Source organism: Camelus ferus, chromosome 28 (assembly GCF_009834535.1).
Source record: "Camelus ferus isolate YT-003-E chromosome 28, BCGSAC_Cfer_1.0, whole genome shotgun sequence".
Lineage (NCBI taxonomy): Eukaryota > Metazoa > Chordata > Mammalia > Artiodactyla > Camelidae > Camelus > Camelus ferus.
The window spans coordinates 3,508,084-3,527,568 of NC_045723.1; the positions used below are offsets into that span (position 1 = coordinate 3,508,084).

Here is a 19,485-nt window from a genome sequence, read left to right on the forward strand (position 1 = left end):
CTCATAAGGCCAGGAACTTGTTCATTCCCTGGCTCAGGAGAGCCTGTAGTTTTAATTGCCTGGTAGCCTTAAGTTGATTCACACAGGTCTGCACTTCCACCTCATCAGTGTCTCTAGAGTCTTGAAATGTTAATTCTTGAATAGACAAGGAGCCCAAGGCCTCCGCTCTTTTTTGCTCTGGTGTTGCATTGACAAGTACGGGACCTGCCTCAGTCCTGCTGAAAGTTCTAAGGCCAGTTGCCTGGAGAAGTTGAGGAGGTTAATAATACTTGGTGGTAATTACGTCTACTTTCCTTACTACCTTGCTTTGCTTCTGTAGGTTTTAGTTTCCACGGCAACTCTGGCTTGGGGTGTGAATCTCCCCGCACACACCGTCATCATCAAAGGCACCCAGGTGTACAGTCCAGAGAAGGGGCGCTGGACAGAACTGGGGGCACTGGATATTCTGCAGGTACGGAGCTTTTGAGTTTATTCTCAGTGGGGAAAAGTATGCTGTGTATAAAATGCCAGGATGCCCAAAGGATGGCAGATGGAAGGCGCAGTTCTATAAAGCAGAAGCCTGGAATCAAACCCAGAAGCTGTGTGGCCACAGCCCTCTTGGTTTGCTGTCTCGGACGTAGATGCTGGGACGTGCTGGAAGACCGCAGTATGACACCAAGGGCGAAGGCATCCTCATCACTTCTCACGGGGAGCTCCAGTACTACCTGTCCCTCCTCAATCAGCAGCTTCCTATTGAGAGCCAGATGGTGTCGAAGCTGCCCGACATGCTCAATGCGGAAATCGTGCTGGGGAATGTCCAGAACGCAAAGGTAGGGAAGGGCTCTGCCCTTGGTGCCTCCTGCCTTCTCCAGAGAGTCCAGGGTACCAGGAGTGGGGTGGTCTCGGTTGTGATGCCCTGGGCCACCGGCGTCTGGGGTCCTCCAGCCCTGGGCCCAACATCTTCAGTGTAAGCAGTCTCTCATGAGCTGCTTGGGTCTGTGGCTGATAGTTCCCCCTTGTTGCTAAAATCTTAGAAAAGACTGTGTTTCTTTAGTAATGAAATATTATAAATATTCTCAAGACAGTATAATACATGTCCTCATAGCTGGGAGTTAATTTCTAAGTGAGCCATGGCAGCTTTTCACTTGGACATCAGTTCACACTAAGACCCACGAGCTGTCTGTTGTAGGATGCAGTGAACTGGCTGGGCTATGCCTACCTCTACATCCGAATGCTCCGATCCCCAACCCTCTACGGCATCTCTCACGATGACCTCAAGGGAGACCCGCTGCTGGACCAGCGCCGACTGGATCTGGTTCATACTGCTGCCTTGATGCTGGATAAGAACAATCTGGTCAAGTATGACAAGAAGACGGGCAACTTCCAGGTGAGCCGGCTGAGGGATGGAGGCAAAGGTCCCAGCAAAAGTTGTGGCCCCAGGACTCAATTTTTCACTTTGTTTTCTTGATTTGAGTACTTCCTGTCTCATTGTCTGTTGCTTAGAACAGTGGGAAAACTGGATGGCATTGGATTGTGCCCTTTGAACCTAGGAACTTCTAGAACAGTATAAAACCTGACAGTGCCTCCTTTAGTGTCTTGAGCTGGGATAGCCAATTCAGCTATCTTTTCTGTGTGGGCATCAGTTCTCTGTGGGTCAGACTGTTGTGCCATCTTTCTTTCATGGGCTTGGGCCTGGCACTTGTGCTGGGGTGAGTTCATCCAGTGGGCACGCGTTGTCCACAGTGAGAGGTTACCACTGGATTGAGTCTTCCTTCTTCGTAGGTGACAGAGCTCGGCCGTATAGCCAGCCACTACTACATCACCAATGATACGGTCCAGACCTACAACCAGCTGCTAAAGCCCACTCTGAGTGAGATTGAGCTTTTCAGAGTCTTCTCCTTGTCCTCAGAGTTCAAGAATATCACTGTGAGAGAGGTGAGTCCACACATACAGCGTGTTGGAACCAGAGGTTGGTACTCAGCTCCATGTCGCTGGATGGTTCTCTCCTTGGCCTCCTGGCTTCTCCTTGACCTGTTTGCCTTGTGGCAGGAAGAGAAGCTGGAGCTGCAGAAGTTGCTGGAGAGGGTGCCCATCCCTGTGAAGGAGAGCATCGAGGAACCCAGTGCCAAGGTGAGCCCAACTCCCCTGTGCTTGGGGTGAGGATCAGGTGATTTTCCTAATCTTCTAAAAGATGAACCTTGAATTTGGGCCTGTGCCTGGTAACCTCAGTTCTCCCAGTTTCTGCATCTTTCTCATGTGTTCTTTTTACATGGAGTGACAATTATTTAATGCCTGTAAATCAAGAGCTCTAGAAGATCCTACGTGGCTCAGAAGCCTAGAGCAGAAATGGGGTTTACTTTCTTGGGCTGTTCAGTGATTGGCTGCCTCTGGCTGACCTTGCTTTTTTCCAGATCAATGTGCTTCTCCAGGCTTTCATCTCGCAGCTGAAATTGGAGGGCTTTGCACTGATGGCTGACATGGTATATGTTACCCAGGTGAGGACAGGGTTGTGTCACCCCCTGAAAAGTTCTTGTCCATTGTGTGCTCTGTGTGTTTTGAGAAAGTGGGCCTGACACTAGTGAGGGAGAAGTGCTGAGTTCTGTGGTATTTGGCTTTTTGACTGGTGCACATGTGATGTAGCCACTCTGTTTTACTATCGTGAGCACGTAGGAAACATAAGGCCTTGAGAGAGATGCTGGGGAGGCTCCTGGGAAGATCCACAAGACTTCAGCGTCTGCCTCCCTCCAGGGAATTACATCCCACTGTGGCTGCTGGGCTCGTGAGTGAATCCAGAAATGGTCAAAGGCTTTATTAGCTACTCTTTGTGTTTACCTCCAAGGGCAAGTCATTTGCGCCCTTAATCTTACTAGAACATTAAATGGTAAATGAACCGAAAGCTTTAAAATCATGCAGCGAGTGATGGGTTAAAACGCTGTGCAGTGAGCTGGAGCTGCACTTTCTAACTGTCCTGCATTCAGCGAGCACTGCTGTAGGGGAATTGGGAGTAATTACAGAGGGACTCGGCTTTTGAGTCAGTGTCGCCAGTTGCATCAGAGCTTGAGGTAATGACACCCCATGTAGAGCAGCTTCATTAGGTCTGGGACAGTGGGGACGTAACAGAGGGGGCACTTCATCTTTCTGTAGTCAGCTGGCCGGTTGATGCGGGCCATCTTTGAGATCGTCCTAAACCGAGGCTGGGCCCAGCTTACAGACAAGACCCTGAACCTCTGCAAGATGATCGACAAGCGCATGTAAGAGCAGCTGAGCTGGAAGCCGGCGCCAGGAGTTGGGGTCCCCATGCGGCTGGGTTTGGTGGGGGAGCCCTAGAATGCATCTTCTCTCCCTGACATGGGACAGGCCCCTTGGGGTGGAGCTGGAGCATCTTGGAGGGTGGTGGCAGATGTGGCCCTCAGGCCTTACTGCTGTCACAGTTGTGACTGTCCTGTGTGGTCACAGGAGAAGGCAGTCTGTTAACCAGCCCTGCTCCAGGACTGACAGTTCTGTCTCCCTCCTGGGTAGGTGGCAGTCCATGTGTCCTCTGCGCCAGTTCCGGAAGCTGCCTGAAGAAGTAGTGAAGAAGATTGAGAAGAAAAACTTCCCCTTTGAGCGCCTGTATGACTTGAATCACAATGAGATAGGTGTGTGGAAAGCGCTCATCCTTGTCTTCACAGCTCAGACTTCCTCTTAAGCCTGCCTGCTTTCTGGTTCCTTGGCCCCGTGCCCTAATGTCCTGTGGTCACTTGTCACATCCCACTTAATTACGAGGCCAGCTCTTGGTCTGGGGGCTTTGAATCCTCTGGGCTCCACTGAGAGTGAAGGGCAGAGCCTGCCCCACTGGGGTGGAACCTGCCCGTTTCCCGTGGTGCTTGGGGCCCAGAGGGCAGGTGTGTTGGGCAGGCCAGCTGCAGCCCCTGTGCTCTCTCGTGCCCTCACAGGGGAGCTTATCCGCATGCCCAAGATGGGGAAGACCATCCACAAATATGTCCACCTGTTTCCCAAGTTGGAGCTGTCAGTGCACCTGCAACCTATCACGCGCTCCACCCTGAAAGTGGAGCTGACCATCACGCCGGATTTCCAGTGGGATGAAAAGGTCAGGTTGTGCGTGGCAGGGCTCTGGCTTCAGGGTGACCTTGAGGAGTGCGGTATTGCAGGTCTGAGGTCCCAGCGGCTCACGTTCCTTTCACTTGTGCTCGTGTGGGCAGGTCCATGGTTCCTCAGAGGCGTTCTGGATTCTGGTGGAGGATGTGGACAGCGAGGTGATACTGCACCATGAATACTTCCTACTCAAGGCCAAGTATGCCCAGGACGAGCACCTCATTACGTTCTTCGTGCCTGTCTTTGAACCACTGCCCCCTCAGTACTTCATCCGAGTGGTGTCTGACCGCTGGCTCTGTGAGTGCGTCCCCTCAGCCAGGTTGTCCCGGGGCAGCCAGAAGGCTGTCTTGCCCCTTGTACTGGGCGGCCTTAGCTGGGGGAGTGATGTGTGTGCTGCCTTGGGGTTCCCAGTGTGCTTATTGCCCTCTCGTTTTCTTTTCTGGCAGCTTGTGAGACCCAGCTGCCTGTCTCCTTCCGGCACCTGATCCTTCCAGAGAAGTACCCGCCCCCCACCGAACTGCTGGACCTGCAGCCCTTGCCCGTGTCTGCCCTGAGAAACAGTGCCTTTGAGAGCCTTTACCAAGACAAATTTCCTTTCTTCAACCCCATCCAGACCCAGGGTAAGTGTTTCCACTCCCAGGTGGTCAGTTCCTTTGGAGGCCATCTAAGGTCCCCTCGAGACAGCTCAGTTCTCTGGCAGGAGGGGAAGTGGGCAGGTGCTTGGCAGGGGTGGGGGCTCATCAGCACCACCTGTTGGGGCGGCCAGGACGTTTCTGCTTCCCAGAGGCCAGTGGTTACTGTTCAATTTGCTGCTTTGCACATCTCACTGAGGAGGGTCGATAGAGCAGGTCTCATCATGGGGCACTGTCATTTCTCACGCTCAGGAGGCTCCAGTGTTGAACCAGGGTGTGTGGCGTTGACTGAGGCCTCCTTCTCCTCCGTCGCTTTAAAGAACAGCTGTGTTCACAGAGCACATCCTGTGTTCTATGTGTTTTGGGCTGGGTGTACCCCAAGTGTTTTCTCTTTTATTCTTCCTACTGCTCCTGGGAGGGATTTGCTGTTGGAGTTACTACTGTCAGTGTCCTATTCTGCAGATGAGGAAACAGGCAGGGAGAGGCACCCCATTGAACCAGCTAATAAATACTAAAACTTGACTTGAACCCAGTCTGGATGCCAGAGCTTGGGCTTTTATTTTGTTTCTCTATTAGTTGTTTCCAGGAAACCCTGGAGAGGGTTGGAAGGGCAGAGGAAGGGAGCTGGTTCCCTTTTGTTCAGCATCCTCATCCCTGGGGAGACTGGCAGGGAAGCAGGGAAGGACTTTGGCCTCCTTTGCTTCTGTCGTCCTCCCACATATCTCCACAGGACCTAAACTAGTGACCTTGGTCTTTTCCTCTCTTGTGTGGGAGGGAGGGAAGGAATGATGGGGAGAGATGTTGCAGGCTGACTGCAGTTGGAGGCCCTGTGCTGTCAGCCCTTGGTGGATGGCAGTCCGGACTAACTGGCTGCGTTTCCCGTGTGTCCTCTGTTCTGGGTCTCATCTCCGTGGACGTTCACCCTGTGTCTCTGTCGGTTCTCAGTGTTTAACACCGTGTACAACAGCGATGACAACGTGTTCGTGGGCGCGCCCACGGGCAGTGGGAAGACCATCTGTGCGGAGTTCGCCATCCTGCGGATGCTACTGCAGAACTCAGAGGGGCGCTGCGTCTACATCACCCCCATGGAGGCCCTGGCAGAGCAGGTGCGCCACGTGTGACTCTTCCCAGAAATTACTTCCCCCTGTGAGTCAGAGCAAGGTATTTTTGAGTCCTGAAGTTTGCAGAGTCAGCTGGGGTAAGACTCTGCCTGCTGTTGGTCCTTTCCTCAGTCTGCATACTAAAGAAAAGCATTCCCATCACTTAGAGGTTGGTGTGCGATTATGAAGTAACTTGGGATCTATAGGGCAACAGGTCTCTGTGTTTGGCTTCTCAGCTGTTTCTCATAATAAATGAGATGATATTATTCTGCCTCCCCGCCCGTCCGCCCGCCAGGTGTACATGGACTGGTACGAGAAGTTCCAGGACAGGCTCAACAAGAAGGTGGTGCTGCTGACCGGGGAGACCAGCACCGACCTGAAGCTTCTGGGCAAAGGCAACATCATCATCAGCACCCCTGAGAAGTGGGACATCCTGTCCCGGCGGTGGAAGCAGCGCAAGAACGTCCAGAACATCAACCTGTTCGTGGTGGACGAGGTCCACCTTATTGGGGGCGAGAATGGGGTATGGCCTGACCTGCAGCGCAGAAGAGAAGCGGGGACCGGCAGCGTAGCCTTGGGATTGGGCCTTATGTTTGGGCCCGAGGCCAGAGACCCGGGGCTTCTCCCAAGGGGATTTGCCCGTCACCTTCCAAAAGGATGACGTGAGCCTTTTTTGTAGTCCTCTTGGAGAATAGCATCGCTTAGTGGAGATTGCTGCTGTGGAGGAGGTGGGCCCAATGGTGGGAGAGCCCCTAATTAGAAGGCAGAATGAGGAGATCATCCCGAGGAGGGTGGGCTGAACAGGAAGGGTGACTCAGGGCCGAGGATGGAGGGCCTGGGCCAGTAGTGACCCCCTCCTCCCTCTTCCCAGCCTGTCTTAGAAGTGATCTGCTCCCGTATGCGCTACATCTCATCCCAGATTGAGCGACCCATCCGCATTGTGGCGCTCAGCTCCTCACTCTCAAACGCTAAGGATGTGGCCCACTGGCTGGGGTGCAGCGCCACCTCCACTTTCAACTTCCACCCGAACGTGCGCCCCGTGCCCTTGGAGCTGCACATCCAGGTAGGACCCGCTCTTCCTGTTCCCGAGTGGCCTCATATCCAGGGTATCCAGGTTTCGTAACTTCTTCCTTGGTCTCCAGGGCTTCAACATTAGCCACACGCAGACTCGCCTGCTGTCCATGGCCAAGCCCGTGTACCATGCCATCACCAAGCACTCGCCCAAGAAACCTGTCATCGTCTTTGTTCCGTCTCGCAAGCAGACCCGCCTCACCGCCATTGACATCCTCACCACGTGTGCGGCGGACATCCAGCGGCAGAGGTGGGCTGGGCCTGGCTGCTGGGGGCGGGTGTGAGGACAGTTGCTCAAGTGCGTCTGGTCCACCTTGAAGGGAGTGCTGTTCCTGGGGGTGGGGGTCGCCCCCGCCTGGCTTGGGGCTGGGTGTGGCACAGCCAGAAGGGTCGCTACTGGGGTTGGAACTGCTCCGGGCTGACTGAGTGCTCGTGCCCCCCAGGTTCCTGCACTGCACCGAGAAGGATCTGATCCCCTACCTGGAGAAGCTGAGTGACAGCACGCTCAAGGAGACGCTGTTAAATGGGGTGGGCTACCTGCACGAGGGCCTGAGCCCCATGGAGCGGCGCCTGGTGGAGCAGCTCTTCAGCTCAGGTAAAGAACACGCCTTGAGGCACAGTGAGATTAGCTCCCAGGGTGTCCCAGGGGGTGGGTGTCAAACTTTTGGGTGAGGGTGATATTTCTCTAGAGCACACTAGTCATTTTCAAAATGTTTATAAGATCATTTCTTATGTTTTATCTTATTTGATCCTGTCAATATCCTTGTGATGAAGGTGGAGCAAACATGACCCCTACTGCTAGGTGAGAAAACAGCAGGCCCATAAGGTTGTACTATTGCAGAACCTGGTTTTTCCGACGAGAACCTTTGGCTACTAGACCTGGTTCTCCATGGACCAGACTCAGCAGGGTGGTTAGAGATGTAGTGCACACTGTTAGTTGCCCTTGGGTAGCTGTGTGCCACTGTCCCGTGTGGACATCTGGCATTTTGTGCAGAATATTATCATTCGGACACTGCTCAGTGGAGCTGCTCCTGCCAGATCACTTACTGTCACTCCTTGACCCCTGAATCTGTGTGGTTTGGGGCACACTCAGAGAGAGCTCGATTTTGCTGCTGTGTACTGAGCCAGCCTGTGCTGACGTGGTGTCAGCACCTTTCAGCTGACAAGGCCTGGCTGTCAGGTAGGCGTGTCAGCCTAGCTTTTCCCGGGCTTGGCATTCTGTCCTAGGACTACCTCGTTTCTTCTAGGGTAGTCTCACAGCAGGGCAGCAGTGGCCTGAAGCCACCTCCTGCAGCACCGTGTTAGCCTCTAGTCACGTAGCTTGCTTGCTCCTGGCAAGCTCTGCTCTGAGTTCTGAAACGGAGCACGAGTCAGTACCTACCCAGGAGGCAGCAAGTCCTGCCTCACCCAGGGAGCCCTGCTCTCAGTCTCCTCCTCCCTCTGCCGCTCAGGGGCCATCCAGGTGGTGGTAGCTTCTCGGAGCCTCTGCTGGGGCATGAACGTGGCCGCGCACCTGGTGATCATCATGGACACCCAGTACTACAACGGCAAGATCCACGCGTGAGTACAGCCGTGCTCCGCGTTAGTGGGCCCCTCCCTCCTACAGTGAACAGAGCACTGCAGATCCACATGTTCACTGTCCTGAAGAAAAGGTTAAGGGAAATAAACAGCCAGCCTCGATTCCACCCCAGCCAGAGTTTTACTTGTGTGAACTTATTTTTTAATGTCTGAACCTGTGTCTAGGTTTGGTTTTTGAGTTGAGTAACTTGATCACTCTTGAAATACGAAGCTTTGAAGTTTGGTAGCTTGCCTTAACGTATTGGCTAATGTAATAAGGAGTAATTCTGCTCTTGCCATTAGATGGATTTGTAGCTTTGGTTCAAGGACCCTGAGCAACAAAGTCACAACGCTTACACTTGAAAACTAAAATGACATGTAGGTAACATGTGAAACTAGTGCCTGGCACAGGAACTCGGAGACACGGAGTTTGGCTGTTGTTTGCCCACATCTCCCCACACTTGGATTTTATTCGACGTTTAGGGCATCATCCTCCTGAATGTGGGCTCTGTTGATGCAGCTTTGCCTTCTCTCCTCTCCCATCCCAGGTACGTGGATTACCCCATCTACGACGTGCTGCAGATGGTGGGGCATGCCAACCGCCCCCTGCAGGATGACGAGGGGCGCTGCGTCATCATGTGCCAGGGCTCCAAGAAGGTCCGCCCCCGCCGCTCGCTGGGCCTCAGAGCAGACTCCCTCCTTGGATAGATGTCTCTAGTTACTCTTTTACGTTCTTCTTGTCAACCTCTGCTTCTCATTTTCCACGCTGCTTTTGTAATAAGCTTCTCAGCTGCGTAGAACTTTGTAGCCTTTGATTTTTGCTGCTGCAGTTGGCTCTGTGTGTTGAGGTCTTTGCCCTCGGGCTGGTTCCATCTTTCCTTACGCACTGCTCGGACTGTGTGACTTGGTGCCCCCCTGTCCCCACTGTAAAAATAACCAGTGATACCTGTGGAAATAGGCATACACCCCAACTCTCCTGGTCCAGACCCAGCTCTCCTTGTCTGCAGCTGGTTTCTTCCCTTTTGTATTAGCTGTGTCTGTCTGTCACACAGGGGCCATGCCCTGTGGATTTGCCCTTGGCCCTTCTTCATGACCATATCGTCACTGACTTTTTTATTGCTATTTCTTCTCCTGTAGGATTTCTTCAAAAAGTTCTTATATGAGCCATTGCCGGTAGAGTCTCACCTAGACCACTGTATGCACGACCACTTCAACGCTGAGATTGTCACCAAGACCATTGAGAACAAGCAGGACGCCGTGGACTACCTCACCTGGACCTTCCTGTACCGCCGCATGACACAGAACCCCAATTACTACAACCTGCAGGGTCAGTGGACACTGGGGCTCTCCTTACCCTTTTGTGGTTTTCATGGCCCTTGCCTGCCATCTCCCTGTGACTCCCCACTCACCTCTCACCCTCAGGCATCTCCCATCGTCACCTGTCTGACCACTTGTCAGAGCTCGTGGAACAGACCCTGAGTGACCTGGAGCAGTCCAAGTGCATCAGCATTGAGGACGAAATGGACGTGGCGCCCTTGAACCTGGGCATGATCGCTGCCTACTATTACATCAACTACACCACCATTGGTGAGGGCCGGCAGGGGCTGCTGTCTGTGGGGGCCTGAGCCAGGGGAGTCTTAAAACGCAGGGTCTGCAGCCCACTGGGATGACAGACCCTGGGGCTTCCGGTGCCCCATGTGTTTGTCAGAGGGACGTATTGAGGGGAGAACTGGGATAGCCCAGGAGTAACTCCCTCCTCCCTGCTCCTTCTCTGCCTGCTTTGACTCCTCCCAAATCTCCGTCCCTTTTCCTCTCAGAGCTCTTCAGCATGTCCCTCAATGCCAAGACCAAAGTGCGAGGGCTTATCGAGATCATCTCCAACGCGGCCGAGTATGAAAACATTCCCATCCGGCACCATGAAGACAATCTCCTGCGGCAGGTGAGGACGTCTCGGCTTCAGGAGAGCTTCCTTGGAGTTGAAATTTGGCCTGTGTGCCCAGAGCACATGATACCCCTGCCACCGTGGGAAAACACCAACCCCTCCCCACCCCGACCTTCCTCACACACCACACACACCTCAACCCCCACCACCCATCCACCGCTCTGGGTTTTGAAGGGCTGTGAGCCTGGGACAGGTGGTGCTTTGGGCCTGAGAGCTGGTCTTAGGCAGGGTCACTTGTTCGTCACCAGCTCTTTTTCTTCCACTCTCCAGTTGGCTCAGAAGGTCCCTCACAAGCTGAATAATCCTAAGTTCAACGACCCTCACGTCAAGACCAACCTGCTTCTGCAGGCTCACTTGTCCCGCATGCAGCTGAGCGCTGAGCTGCAGTCCGACACAGAGGAAATCCTCAGCAAGGTACGGAGTGGGTGCCGTGCGAGCTGGGTGGAGGGGCCAGTGCAGCCTGTGAAGTGGCGGTCCCAACCCTGCCTGCTCCTGCTCTCCTGCCCCTGTTCAGGCAATCCGGCTCATCCAGGCCTGTGTGGACGTCCTGTCCAGCAACGGGTGGCTCAGCCCGGCTCTGGCAGCCATGGAACTGGCCCAGATGGTCACCCAAGCCATGTGGTCCAAGGACTCATACCTGAAGCAGCTGCCACACTTCACCTCAGAGCATATCAAACGTTGCACGGACAAGGTGAGCCGGGTCCCACCTGGAGTGCTGGGGCCTGAGCCTGGGAGCTGAGGTCCTGTCCTGGGGGTGGTTGTGGGAGGGGTCATGGGAGCGGAGACTTCTGGTTCTGGTTTCTTGGAAGCTGTTACCCACCTAGATGCTGGAGAGCCTGACAACTGCAGGCCGTGTTCTTTCTGAAGCCGTGTCTTCTTTAGATCTGATAGCGTAGGAAATGCCAGTTTCATATACTGTTAGTGTGCGTTCTCTCTTCTTCCCTGACCTCGAATGCCCACTGCAGGGGGTGGAGAGTGTTTTCGACATCATGGAGATGGAGGACGAAGAGCGCAACGCGCTGCTTCAGCTGACTGACAGCCAGATCGCCGACGTGGCCCGCTTCTGCAACCGCTACCCCAACATCGAGCTGTCCTACGAAGTGGTGGATAAGGACAGCATCCGCAGGTGAGCTGGAGAGGGCCAGGTGCTCTGCCTGGGGCCCCTGCTGGGCACAGGGCGACAGTGTGCTCTGACGGGCGCCCTGCTTCTCTCCCCACAGTGGCGGGCCAGTTGTGGTGCTGGTGCAGCTGGAGCGAGAGGAGGAGGTCACAGGCCCGGTGATTGCACCTCTCTTCCCACAGGTACGTGCTGGTGGCTGGCTTTACCAGGGGTCTTCTTGGGCCCTACCTGTGGGCTAGAGTCTGGGCTACAGTGGTACATAGGCACTGCGGGAGTGAAATTTAGAGTAATAACGAAGGGACAAGGCTGAATATCAATCTTGGGGTCCTGGGTGTTTTTTGTGGGAGTTTTTGGGTGGTTTCTTGTGTTAAGACAATTCAGGTCATTAGGTCACTATTGAAAGCCCGTTTTGTGGAACTGCTGACATCCACGGCTAGGAAGAAGCATTTGTCTTTAACTCTAAATAGCTCCAGGACACTTGGCCTTTGCCAGTTGGTGTTTCTTCGCTCTCCTTTCTCATTGCTACTTGCTCTCCTTCCGGTTGCTTGGTTCTTTACTACTGAAGAGGAAACCTGATCCCTTGTATGGGAGAATAACTGAAAGCAGAAACCAGATACACTGTAATATTTAACTTTACAAACTAGTTGTTTAATGAGCTCTGAGGAAAGAGCACTTTAAATTGGAATACTTGGGTTTTCTGACAGTGGAGCAGCCAGCCGAGGGATTCCTGACAGAGGCAAGGCTCATCTCCGTGTTAACGTGTTTTTCTCATCTGGCATATATGCCTTTTACTTGAAAGTGTCTCTGAGGAACTCCAAGCTGCCAGGCCCCAAAGACTAAGTGTCTCTTAGTGGAATCTTGGATTTAGTGGCAAGCACTAAATGGGAGAAAGTACTCTGGGACAAGGAAATGAGCCAGAACCAATAAGTGAGTTCACCTGCTTAATGTAAACATTGAGCTCACTTGTGATACCTCAGATTAAAACCTTAGTTACATCAAATTGTATTTTGGGAAGAAATTTTAGAAAGTTTCCTGTTTCTGGTTTTTGTTTTCTTACTTCTGTAACTTTTCTCCTGGTGTCATGGCCACCAAGTTTTACATGCTGAAATTGTTGGCTTTTGGTCACTACAGAAACGTGAAGAGGGCTGGTGGGTGGTGATTGGAGATGCCAAGTCCAACAGCCTCATCTCCATCAAGAGGCTGACCCTGCAGCAGAAGGCCAAGGTGAGTGTGCCCTCTGGCCCCAGCATGCTCTGAGACGGGGCAGGGCGAGAACTCTCCCCGTGTCCGAGCACGTCCTGAGATCTGCCTCTCTCTCCAGGTGAAGCTTGACTTTGTGGCCCCAGCCACTGGTGCACACAACTACACTCTGTACTTCATGAGCGATGCTTACATGGGATGTGACCAGGAATACAAATTCAGCGTGGATGTGAAGGAAGCTGAGACAGACAGTGACTCAGACTGAGACATTTGCTCATACAGAGGGGAGGGTTAAACCTGAATTAGGAACATGTACGTTGTATGGGACCTCAGTAGGGGAGACCTGGTCTGGCCTGTTGGTGCTGGCCCACCCCCACCGTTTTTCCTTCTGGCTCCCGTGCCATCCATTCTGTCGATCTAGTGTCTGCGGGTGTCCTGTAGCTTGTCGAGCATAAACGTGTACAGCATTTGTAGGCATGTTCTTTGTAGTTCCTTTTGAGTCACATTCTAATAAAATGACTTGAGAAACCATGTCTTTGCAGTGATTCCAAATTAAGTTTCCTTTCTCCAACCTAAGGATTTGTTTTTTTAGCCAGTGCTGGGGGAACAGGTGGCAGCTTCCCGTCAGTCAGGCTTATGCCCTCGGTCCCCTCCACTGTACGCTGCCCACGATCAGTGCTCCTGCAGGAACTGACACCGAGTTTTGGTTGAGAGATCAATAGGTTAGAGGTTTCTCAAGATCTAGTGTCCCCTCCGTGTTACGGGGCAGCACGAGCTGGGTGTGGCCCAGTTCTTGCCTTCTGTTGTCTTTTAGAAGTAAATGCATAATATTGGAAGATGATTTGGAGGAGTAACTTCCCTAGGTTGGCAGTTTTCAATTTTGGTCTCCAGACCCCTTTACACTACATAAAAAATGAACGCCAAACAGCTTTTATTACCTGGGTTGTATCTATTGGGTATTTACTACATTAAATGCATTTTTAAATAACAGTAACTTAATTATGTTAACTTTTTATGAAAAAACAACTTCCAAAACATATCCAGGGAGAAGAGTGACATTTTACATTTTTCCAAATCTCTCTTGATAGTCTGCCTTAATGGAAGACAGCTGGATTCTCATAGCTGCTTCTACAATCTGTTGTCTGTTATTTGAGTTGAAGTAAAGCTGACTTCACACAGATATGAAGCTGGAAAAAGGAGTTTTTAAATAGGCTGCTGGGGTAACAGGCTATTCTGCATGACGCCACCATGGTAGTCTCTTACAGGTAATGTCGAATCTGAAACCTTATCAATGGGATTCCTATACTCTTACATTAAAACCCACTGGTCTGTCTTACACTTTTAAGGAGTCTTTTACCCATCAATGATGTTGTAACATTATGTACTAGTCATTTGGAAAACGGTGGTTCACTGAATGAGGCAAATCTTCCAAATGTCAATACATTTCATCATACAAATTGCATTTGTTCATATCACCACCAATCCCCTCAGGAAGGTCTAAGCGTTGGGAAGATCGCAAGCTCACAGTGGCAATACAAGTTTTCAAAACTAATTTTTGCTCGAAAGCTTTCATTTTATCATTGGCAACACTATCCATTTCCCTCGAGGTGAAAGGCTCATTTTGTTCCACAAAATCTCTCCCCAACAGCCAAGTCTAAATACAGTAACGTGCTAGTTCTTGCAAGTAAAACCAGCTGTGCCCCAAAGACCACAGCCGACTGAGACGGCAGCCGCACCACTGCCTTCCCTCACGGCAGCCAGACTGCAGCGCTGTATGCACGTTCCTCCTCGTCACAGAACACTGGCCGTATTCTCCAGGGTCAAGGTTTCACACAAGTCATTTTTATTGGTTCTATCGAGGACATTTCTAAATGAAGTTGGCAATATTTTTACTGAGAGCAAGTCATGGAGACACAACTACAGAATTTGGCTCCATTGCCTTGATTCCTGCCAAGGCACCAACAGCTGACCTCTTGAGCTCTCCTGGAAAGCTCTAGGGATTTCCAGGGACCGGAAGACCACATTTTGAGAACCACTGCTCCAGGTACTGCCCCAGCTGTCTTTTCAAAATCTAAGGTCATGATTTCTGTGGTGTAAAAAATGTACGTGAAGGCTGTGGCCTTGAGGACAGTCCTTGAGTCAAAACCCATGTGGAAGTGCCTGTCAAAAGACAACCTGAGTAGGACCGAAGCACTGTCTGCCTGTGCCAGTGTTTCGCTACCTTTTTTCATCATCATTCCTCTAAGGGACCTTATTTGGCATCTCTCTCCTGCTCACCCCCACCATGAAAATCTAATACAACAGACAGACTGTGTACTTATGTACTGTGGTTCTTTGGAGGCCATAAATTATTGTCTCTAAGGTTTTTTTGCCCACCACCCAAGAACCAGTTCTCATCTCCACTGAGAACGTATGACCTGTGGCCAACGACTCTCCCTTTTAGGGTTCACATCCTCCCTGTTCATTTCTCAGTAGTTCCCGGCTGTCATCACAACACACAGCATACATAGAAAGTACATGACGGTTTCTAAGGGAAGGCAGAGGTGTCTCTTACTCTAAATTAACCTACATTAAAAAGTTTCTTTCAATATTGACTGAATGTCTTAAATGCAAGGATTTACCCAGAAATTGGGAAGGCAGGACCTATTTCAGAAAAGGACTCACCATGGAATTCTTTTAGACGGTGAATGTCCTTATAATATAAAATAGGACTTGGGACTCAGATTATTTCTATAAGGCTTACAGTCTTAGAAAGAGCTGAAATACATCTCTCCTACATATAGATATGGTGATTATAAAGTAGGATATTCACTCCCCCCAAATTTAACACTGTGCCCTAAAGCAAGCAAAATCCGGCATAAGTACTCTAGCCCTTTCCAAGGACCGCGTGTCAAAGGAGGGGAAAGCGTGAATGGTTCTGTGGCTCTGCACTTCTACCCAAGTCCGAATGGAGGAGGGCCAAGTCAAAAGAAGGTCAAGGATGCTTCTCCAGGTCCTCTCAGGGGCTGGGAAAGTCTTACGACATTTTCCAGGGAACCATGATTCTGTCCAAAGTCAAGGTGGCTCAGAGGCCTTCAGGCCGCTGATACTTCCAGAAGGCCAACTCTCCATCATCACTGCAGGAGGCCAGGAGCCCCCGCTCCTTAGGGTTCCAGGCCACACAGTTGACATCCTGAGAATGGGCCTGAGGCAAGTGGGCCATCAGGGAGAAGGTGGGCTGCTGCGGATCTGAGCCGGGGTCCTCCTCAAACACTCGGATGGCATCGTCCCCACAAGCAGTAGCCAGGGCCCCTGTCAGCTGACACCTGGGAGGAACATGTGCATCAGCGCCTAGGCAGGTGGCTCCTCCCTCCCCAACCTGGCAAATTAGGTAGAAGAGCCTGAGTCTACAGCCTTCCCAAACCTCTTACTGAAGAGCCTCCCTAACTAATATACAGCCACAAAGATCACTCCCAAGCTTCCAGGGCTGCCACGTATGTTTTCCTCCAATATAATTAACCTAAAATACTGTACGATTCTGAATTACACTTTTCGCACTTGGCAGAAGCAGTTTCTCTGTCATTAAGTATTCTTGATCGTTTTTTGTAAGTAATGTAACAGGCCACTGAATTTTACCATTCTTTACTTTAGTCCATTTCTGTTATTCCCAGATGTTTGCTAATATAAATAAAACTTAGATGCATATTAACTTTTTTTTCACTATTTAAAATTATTTCCCAGGGATAGATTTTCAGGATCAGAACTGCCCTCTGACTGACTCTCCTATGTGAATGGTGTGCCTCTTCTAGACCCTGTAAGAGTAGAAGCAGTGTTACCAAACCATATAAACCCCAGCCGTGAATCCACAGTTTCAACAATAAATATTTCAGGATAGTATAATGCTGTGTTACCCTCAAAGGCAGGAGCTGCCCTCACAGCTTGGAATCTTAATGCAGGGACAGGCCTGGGTCTAAGTCTGATCCCTGCTCCTGTGAACACAGGGCCTGCCAGCCCTAAGGCAGCATGGAGACAGTCTGGCCTGATCTGAAGATATGAGGGTGGCTGCTCTCTATCCCCACAGGGTCTTGACTTCTCTAAAATCTCTCCAATGGTTGGGGGAATGGGTGGGACAGTGAGGGGGCAGGGAGGGGGGGAGGTCTTACCAAGCGATGTCGTAAATGGTCCTGGAGTGGAAGCCTGACAAAGTGCAGACACATTTCCAGCTGGGGTCAGAGCCGCTGCACGCCACCCCTGCGTGACAGACTTGTCTTGAGCCTAAGGCATGTCTGTGTCCTGGCCACCCCAGGGGAGTGAGTGACTGCCCTACTGCAGAGGAGATCCTAATTCGCCCTCCCCTACCCCCACCTTCAGTCAGCAGGCCTCATCTTCATTCCTCTGTCCCCATCCTCACTGATCTGCCTTACACACTGCAGCCAAACTGGTGCTTTTACAGCAGGATTCTGAGAAGGAAACATCCTGTTCCTTAAAAAACCTTTTGCTGCAGACTATGTCCAACTAGTTAGCCTCCCTTTTAAGGCCACCCACCAGCCAGGCCAACTCACCTTATTTCTCTCCAAGCCCTTCGAACCCTATTCTCGACCTATACCAATCCGTGTGTTCCTGGGTTAGTCTAGGTTTTCACCTTCAATGCCTTTGCTCATGCTGCTCTGTTCATGACCAGAATTCTCTTCCTGTGTGAAAATCCTACACACTCCTTCAAGTCTGGATGAAACGGCCCCTCTTCCACAGAGCTTCCCCTGACTCTCCCCCACTCTACCTGGAGCCCTGCTGTGGCAATCTCCCATTCTACCCCCGTTTACTGTGACTTGTCTGTGTGTCTCAGCCCCTTAGCAGACTGTAAACCTTGTGACAGACGAGTCTTCTTTAGCTCCAGGCCTGGCCCCTCACCTTGCTCATTGCCTGGCAGATACTGGTGCCAGATGCGTACGGTACGGTCATCACTGCAAGACGCCAGGCGTTGGCCACTGGGGTCAAAGGCCAAGCTCCACACGGTGGATTCGTGGCCTTCAAGGGTGGCACAGCATACCCAGTCATCCTCTTCCTCTCGGTAGAGCTTCACTGTATCATCATAGCTGGCGGAGGCTAACAGCTGTGGGGAAGGCCAGGGAAAACACAGCACTTGTCTGCTCAGCCCAGGAAGTACCTGTGGCTCCAATACTTCCTCCCAGGACAGGCAGTCCTGGGGATCTGCTTTTATAAAAAGGATTGATGTTTTTGGGTCACAGATAGAGATTCTTGGAAAAGCCGGATTGAGGCTGAAGAGCAGAAAAAGGCTGGGCACAACCTTCCACATCAGAAGTCCTTCCCACCAAGATTCCTGACTCTTACCTCCTGGCTTGGGTGCCAAACCACATGCTTGACATCCTGCGTGTGGGAGTTGAGGACACTGACACATTCATACTCATCTTCTTCATCAACTGTGGATGAGAAAAGAAGGGAGCCCATGAGCCGACCCTGTCAGGCACACAGGGGGAGATCTGGTGGCATGTTCCCAACTGCACCCAAAGGGACCTGGACTCACCTTCCCAGACCCACACACTCTTATCTCGGCTGCAGGTGGCAAGGAGGTTGCCAGATGGGGCCCAAGCCACTGACTTCACCTCATTTTCATGGCCCTCCAGAGTGGTCACACACTGTGAAAAGGGACGAGCGAAAGGAATCAACAGCAGCTAAGACCCCTGTGGTCCTTCTCATAGATAGGTACAGCCCAACTGGCTCAGGTTGGCTCAGGTTCCTAAACCAGCCCCAGCGAGCAAACAGGCAGCAATCCTGATCCTATCCAGCCCGGTTACCTCAAAGTCATCCTCCTTCTTCTTCCAAATGCACGTGGTAGCATCAAAGCTGGCAGAGGCCAGGTAATTCCCGCAGGGAGACCAGGCCACCTTCCGCACAGTGCGTTGGTGGCCTTCACAAAGGACAGATTTGCAGATCCAGCTGTCACCTAAAAGCAGAGGACAGGCCAGGCTCTGGAGCTGGGTGCACAAGAAGGTGCTGAAGCGCCATCAATGCCACTGGGTAACGGAAGTGGAATATCAGAGCCCAGCTGGGGGCAAAGCTCACTGGGTGCACTTAACAACATGCTTTCAGAAAGCTGTAACTGACCCCACTTCTAAACAAATCTGAGTCACTCTCCCCATTTAAAACTTGTCAATGGCTCCCAAATGCCCTTGGGATAAAATTTAAACTTCATCATCTGTTGCAAATTAGTCTGCAGGCCACTTTCCTACCACCTTCTCTTCTCATTTTCCTGCCTCAGCTACTATCACAGTTCCCTCAACAGTTCAGTCTATCTACTGACATTTTTGCTTCTAGGATTTGCCAACTCCTTTGCCCGAAAAGCGTTCTCAGCGGCTAAAGCACACAGACCCCTCGAGGGCAGGGGCCGCGCAGCTGGGCCAGGCGGGGCCTTACCCTCAGTGCCCCAGATGCGGACGCTACGGTCGCCACCGCACGAGGCCAGCAGGGTTCCGGAGGGGTTCCAGGCCAGGAACCAGCAGCGGGAGTCCGGGTGCGCCAGGATACGGTCAAGCAGGACCAGCGAGTCCTTCATGGCGGCCAGACACAGGAGGAGGCGAGCAGCGCCAGCACCACCAACTGCAGCTCTCACCCGACAAAACCCTTTCTGCCCAAGGGGCCGTGGTCCTCCTTGGAACTAAAGCGCCCGCTGCTGAGGCCGCGCTACCTTCTGGGAGTTGTAGTCAGCTTCCTTCCCCTTCCAGGGGAAAGCATCGCGGAACAGCCTCGAACTACGAATCCCATGAAGCCCTGCGCAGGGCGCCGGCGGCGCGC

At 52.0% G+C, this 19,485-nt stretch overlaps 2 protein-coding genes across 2 annotated transcripts in view; one reads left to right on the forward strand and one right to left on the reverse strand.

Moving 5' to 3' along the window:
* SNRNP200 (small nuclear ribonucleoprotein U5 subunit 200) overlaps positions 1-13,227 on the forward strand; it is a 25,800-nt gene extending 12,573 nt beyond the window's left edge. The window contains exons 19-45 of the mRNA XM_006177625.3: positions 320-451; positions 621-809; positions 1,169-1,366; positions 1,762-1,914; positions 2,029-2,109; positions 2,391-2,474; positions 3,124-3,230; positions 3,499-3,617; positions 3,915-4,069; positions 4,182-4,371; positions 4,521-4,694; positions 5,652-5,812; positions 6,102-6,329; positions 6,678-6,869; positions 6,949-7,127; positions 7,321-7,472; positions 8,329-8,437; positions 8,983-9,091; positions 9,572-9,761; positions 9,857-10,021; positions 10,252-10,373; positions 10,647-10,790; positions 10,891-11,067; positions 11,342-11,502; positions 11,597-11,678; positions 12,628-12,720; positions 12,818-13,227. Coding sequence (XP_006177687.1) covers positions 320-451; positions 621-809; positions 1,169-1,366; positions 1,762-1,914; positions 2,029-2,109; positions 2,391-2,474; positions 3,124-3,230; positions 3,499-3,617; positions 3,915-4,069; positions 4,182-4,371; positions 4,521-4,694; positions 5,652-5,812; positions 6,102-6,329; positions 6,678-6,869; positions 6,949-7,127; positions 7,321-7,472; positions 8,329-8,437; positions 8,983-9,091; positions 9,572-9,761; positions 9,857-10,021; positions 10,252-10,373; positions 10,647-10,790; positions 10,891-11,067; positions 11,342-11,502; positions 11,597-11,678; positions 12,628-12,720; positions 12,818-12,961 — 3,990 coding nt within the window. The 3' untranslated portion in view covers positions 12,962-13,227. The remainder of the gene's footprint in view (positions 1-319; positions 452-620; positions 810-1,168; positions 1,367-1,761; positions 1,915-2,028; positions 2,110-2,390; positions 2,475-3,123; positions 3,231-3,498; positions 3,618-3,914; positions 4,070-4,181; positions 4,372-4,520; positions 4,695-5,651; positions 5,813-6,101; positions 6,330-6,677; positions 6,870-6,948; positions 7,128-7,320; positions 7,473-8,328; positions 8,438-8,982; positions 9,092-9,571; positions 9,762-9,856; positions 10,022-10,251; positions 10,374-10,646; positions 10,791-10,890; positions 11,068-11,341; positions 11,503-11,596; positions 11,679-12,627; positions 12,721-12,817) is intronic.
* Positions 13,228-13,625: 398 nt separating this feature from the next.
* Positions 13,626-19,394, reverse strand: CIAO1 (cytosolic iron-sulfur assembly component 1). The gene is made up of 7 exons (XM_006177626.3): positions 19,108-19,394; positions 18,489-18,637; positions 18,218-18,329; positions 18,025-18,113; positions 17,584-17,785; positions 16,839-16,926; positions 13,626-16,001 (listed from the first exon to the last, which is right to left on the reverse strand). Exons 1-7 carry the CDS (start codon positions 19,244-19,246, stop codon positions 15,761-15,763), a joined length of 1,020 nt encoding a protein of 339 aa, XP_006177688.1. The 5' UTR covers positions 19,247-19,394; the 3' UTR covers positions 13,626-15,760.
* Positions 19,395-19,485: the final 91 nt, after the last annotated feature.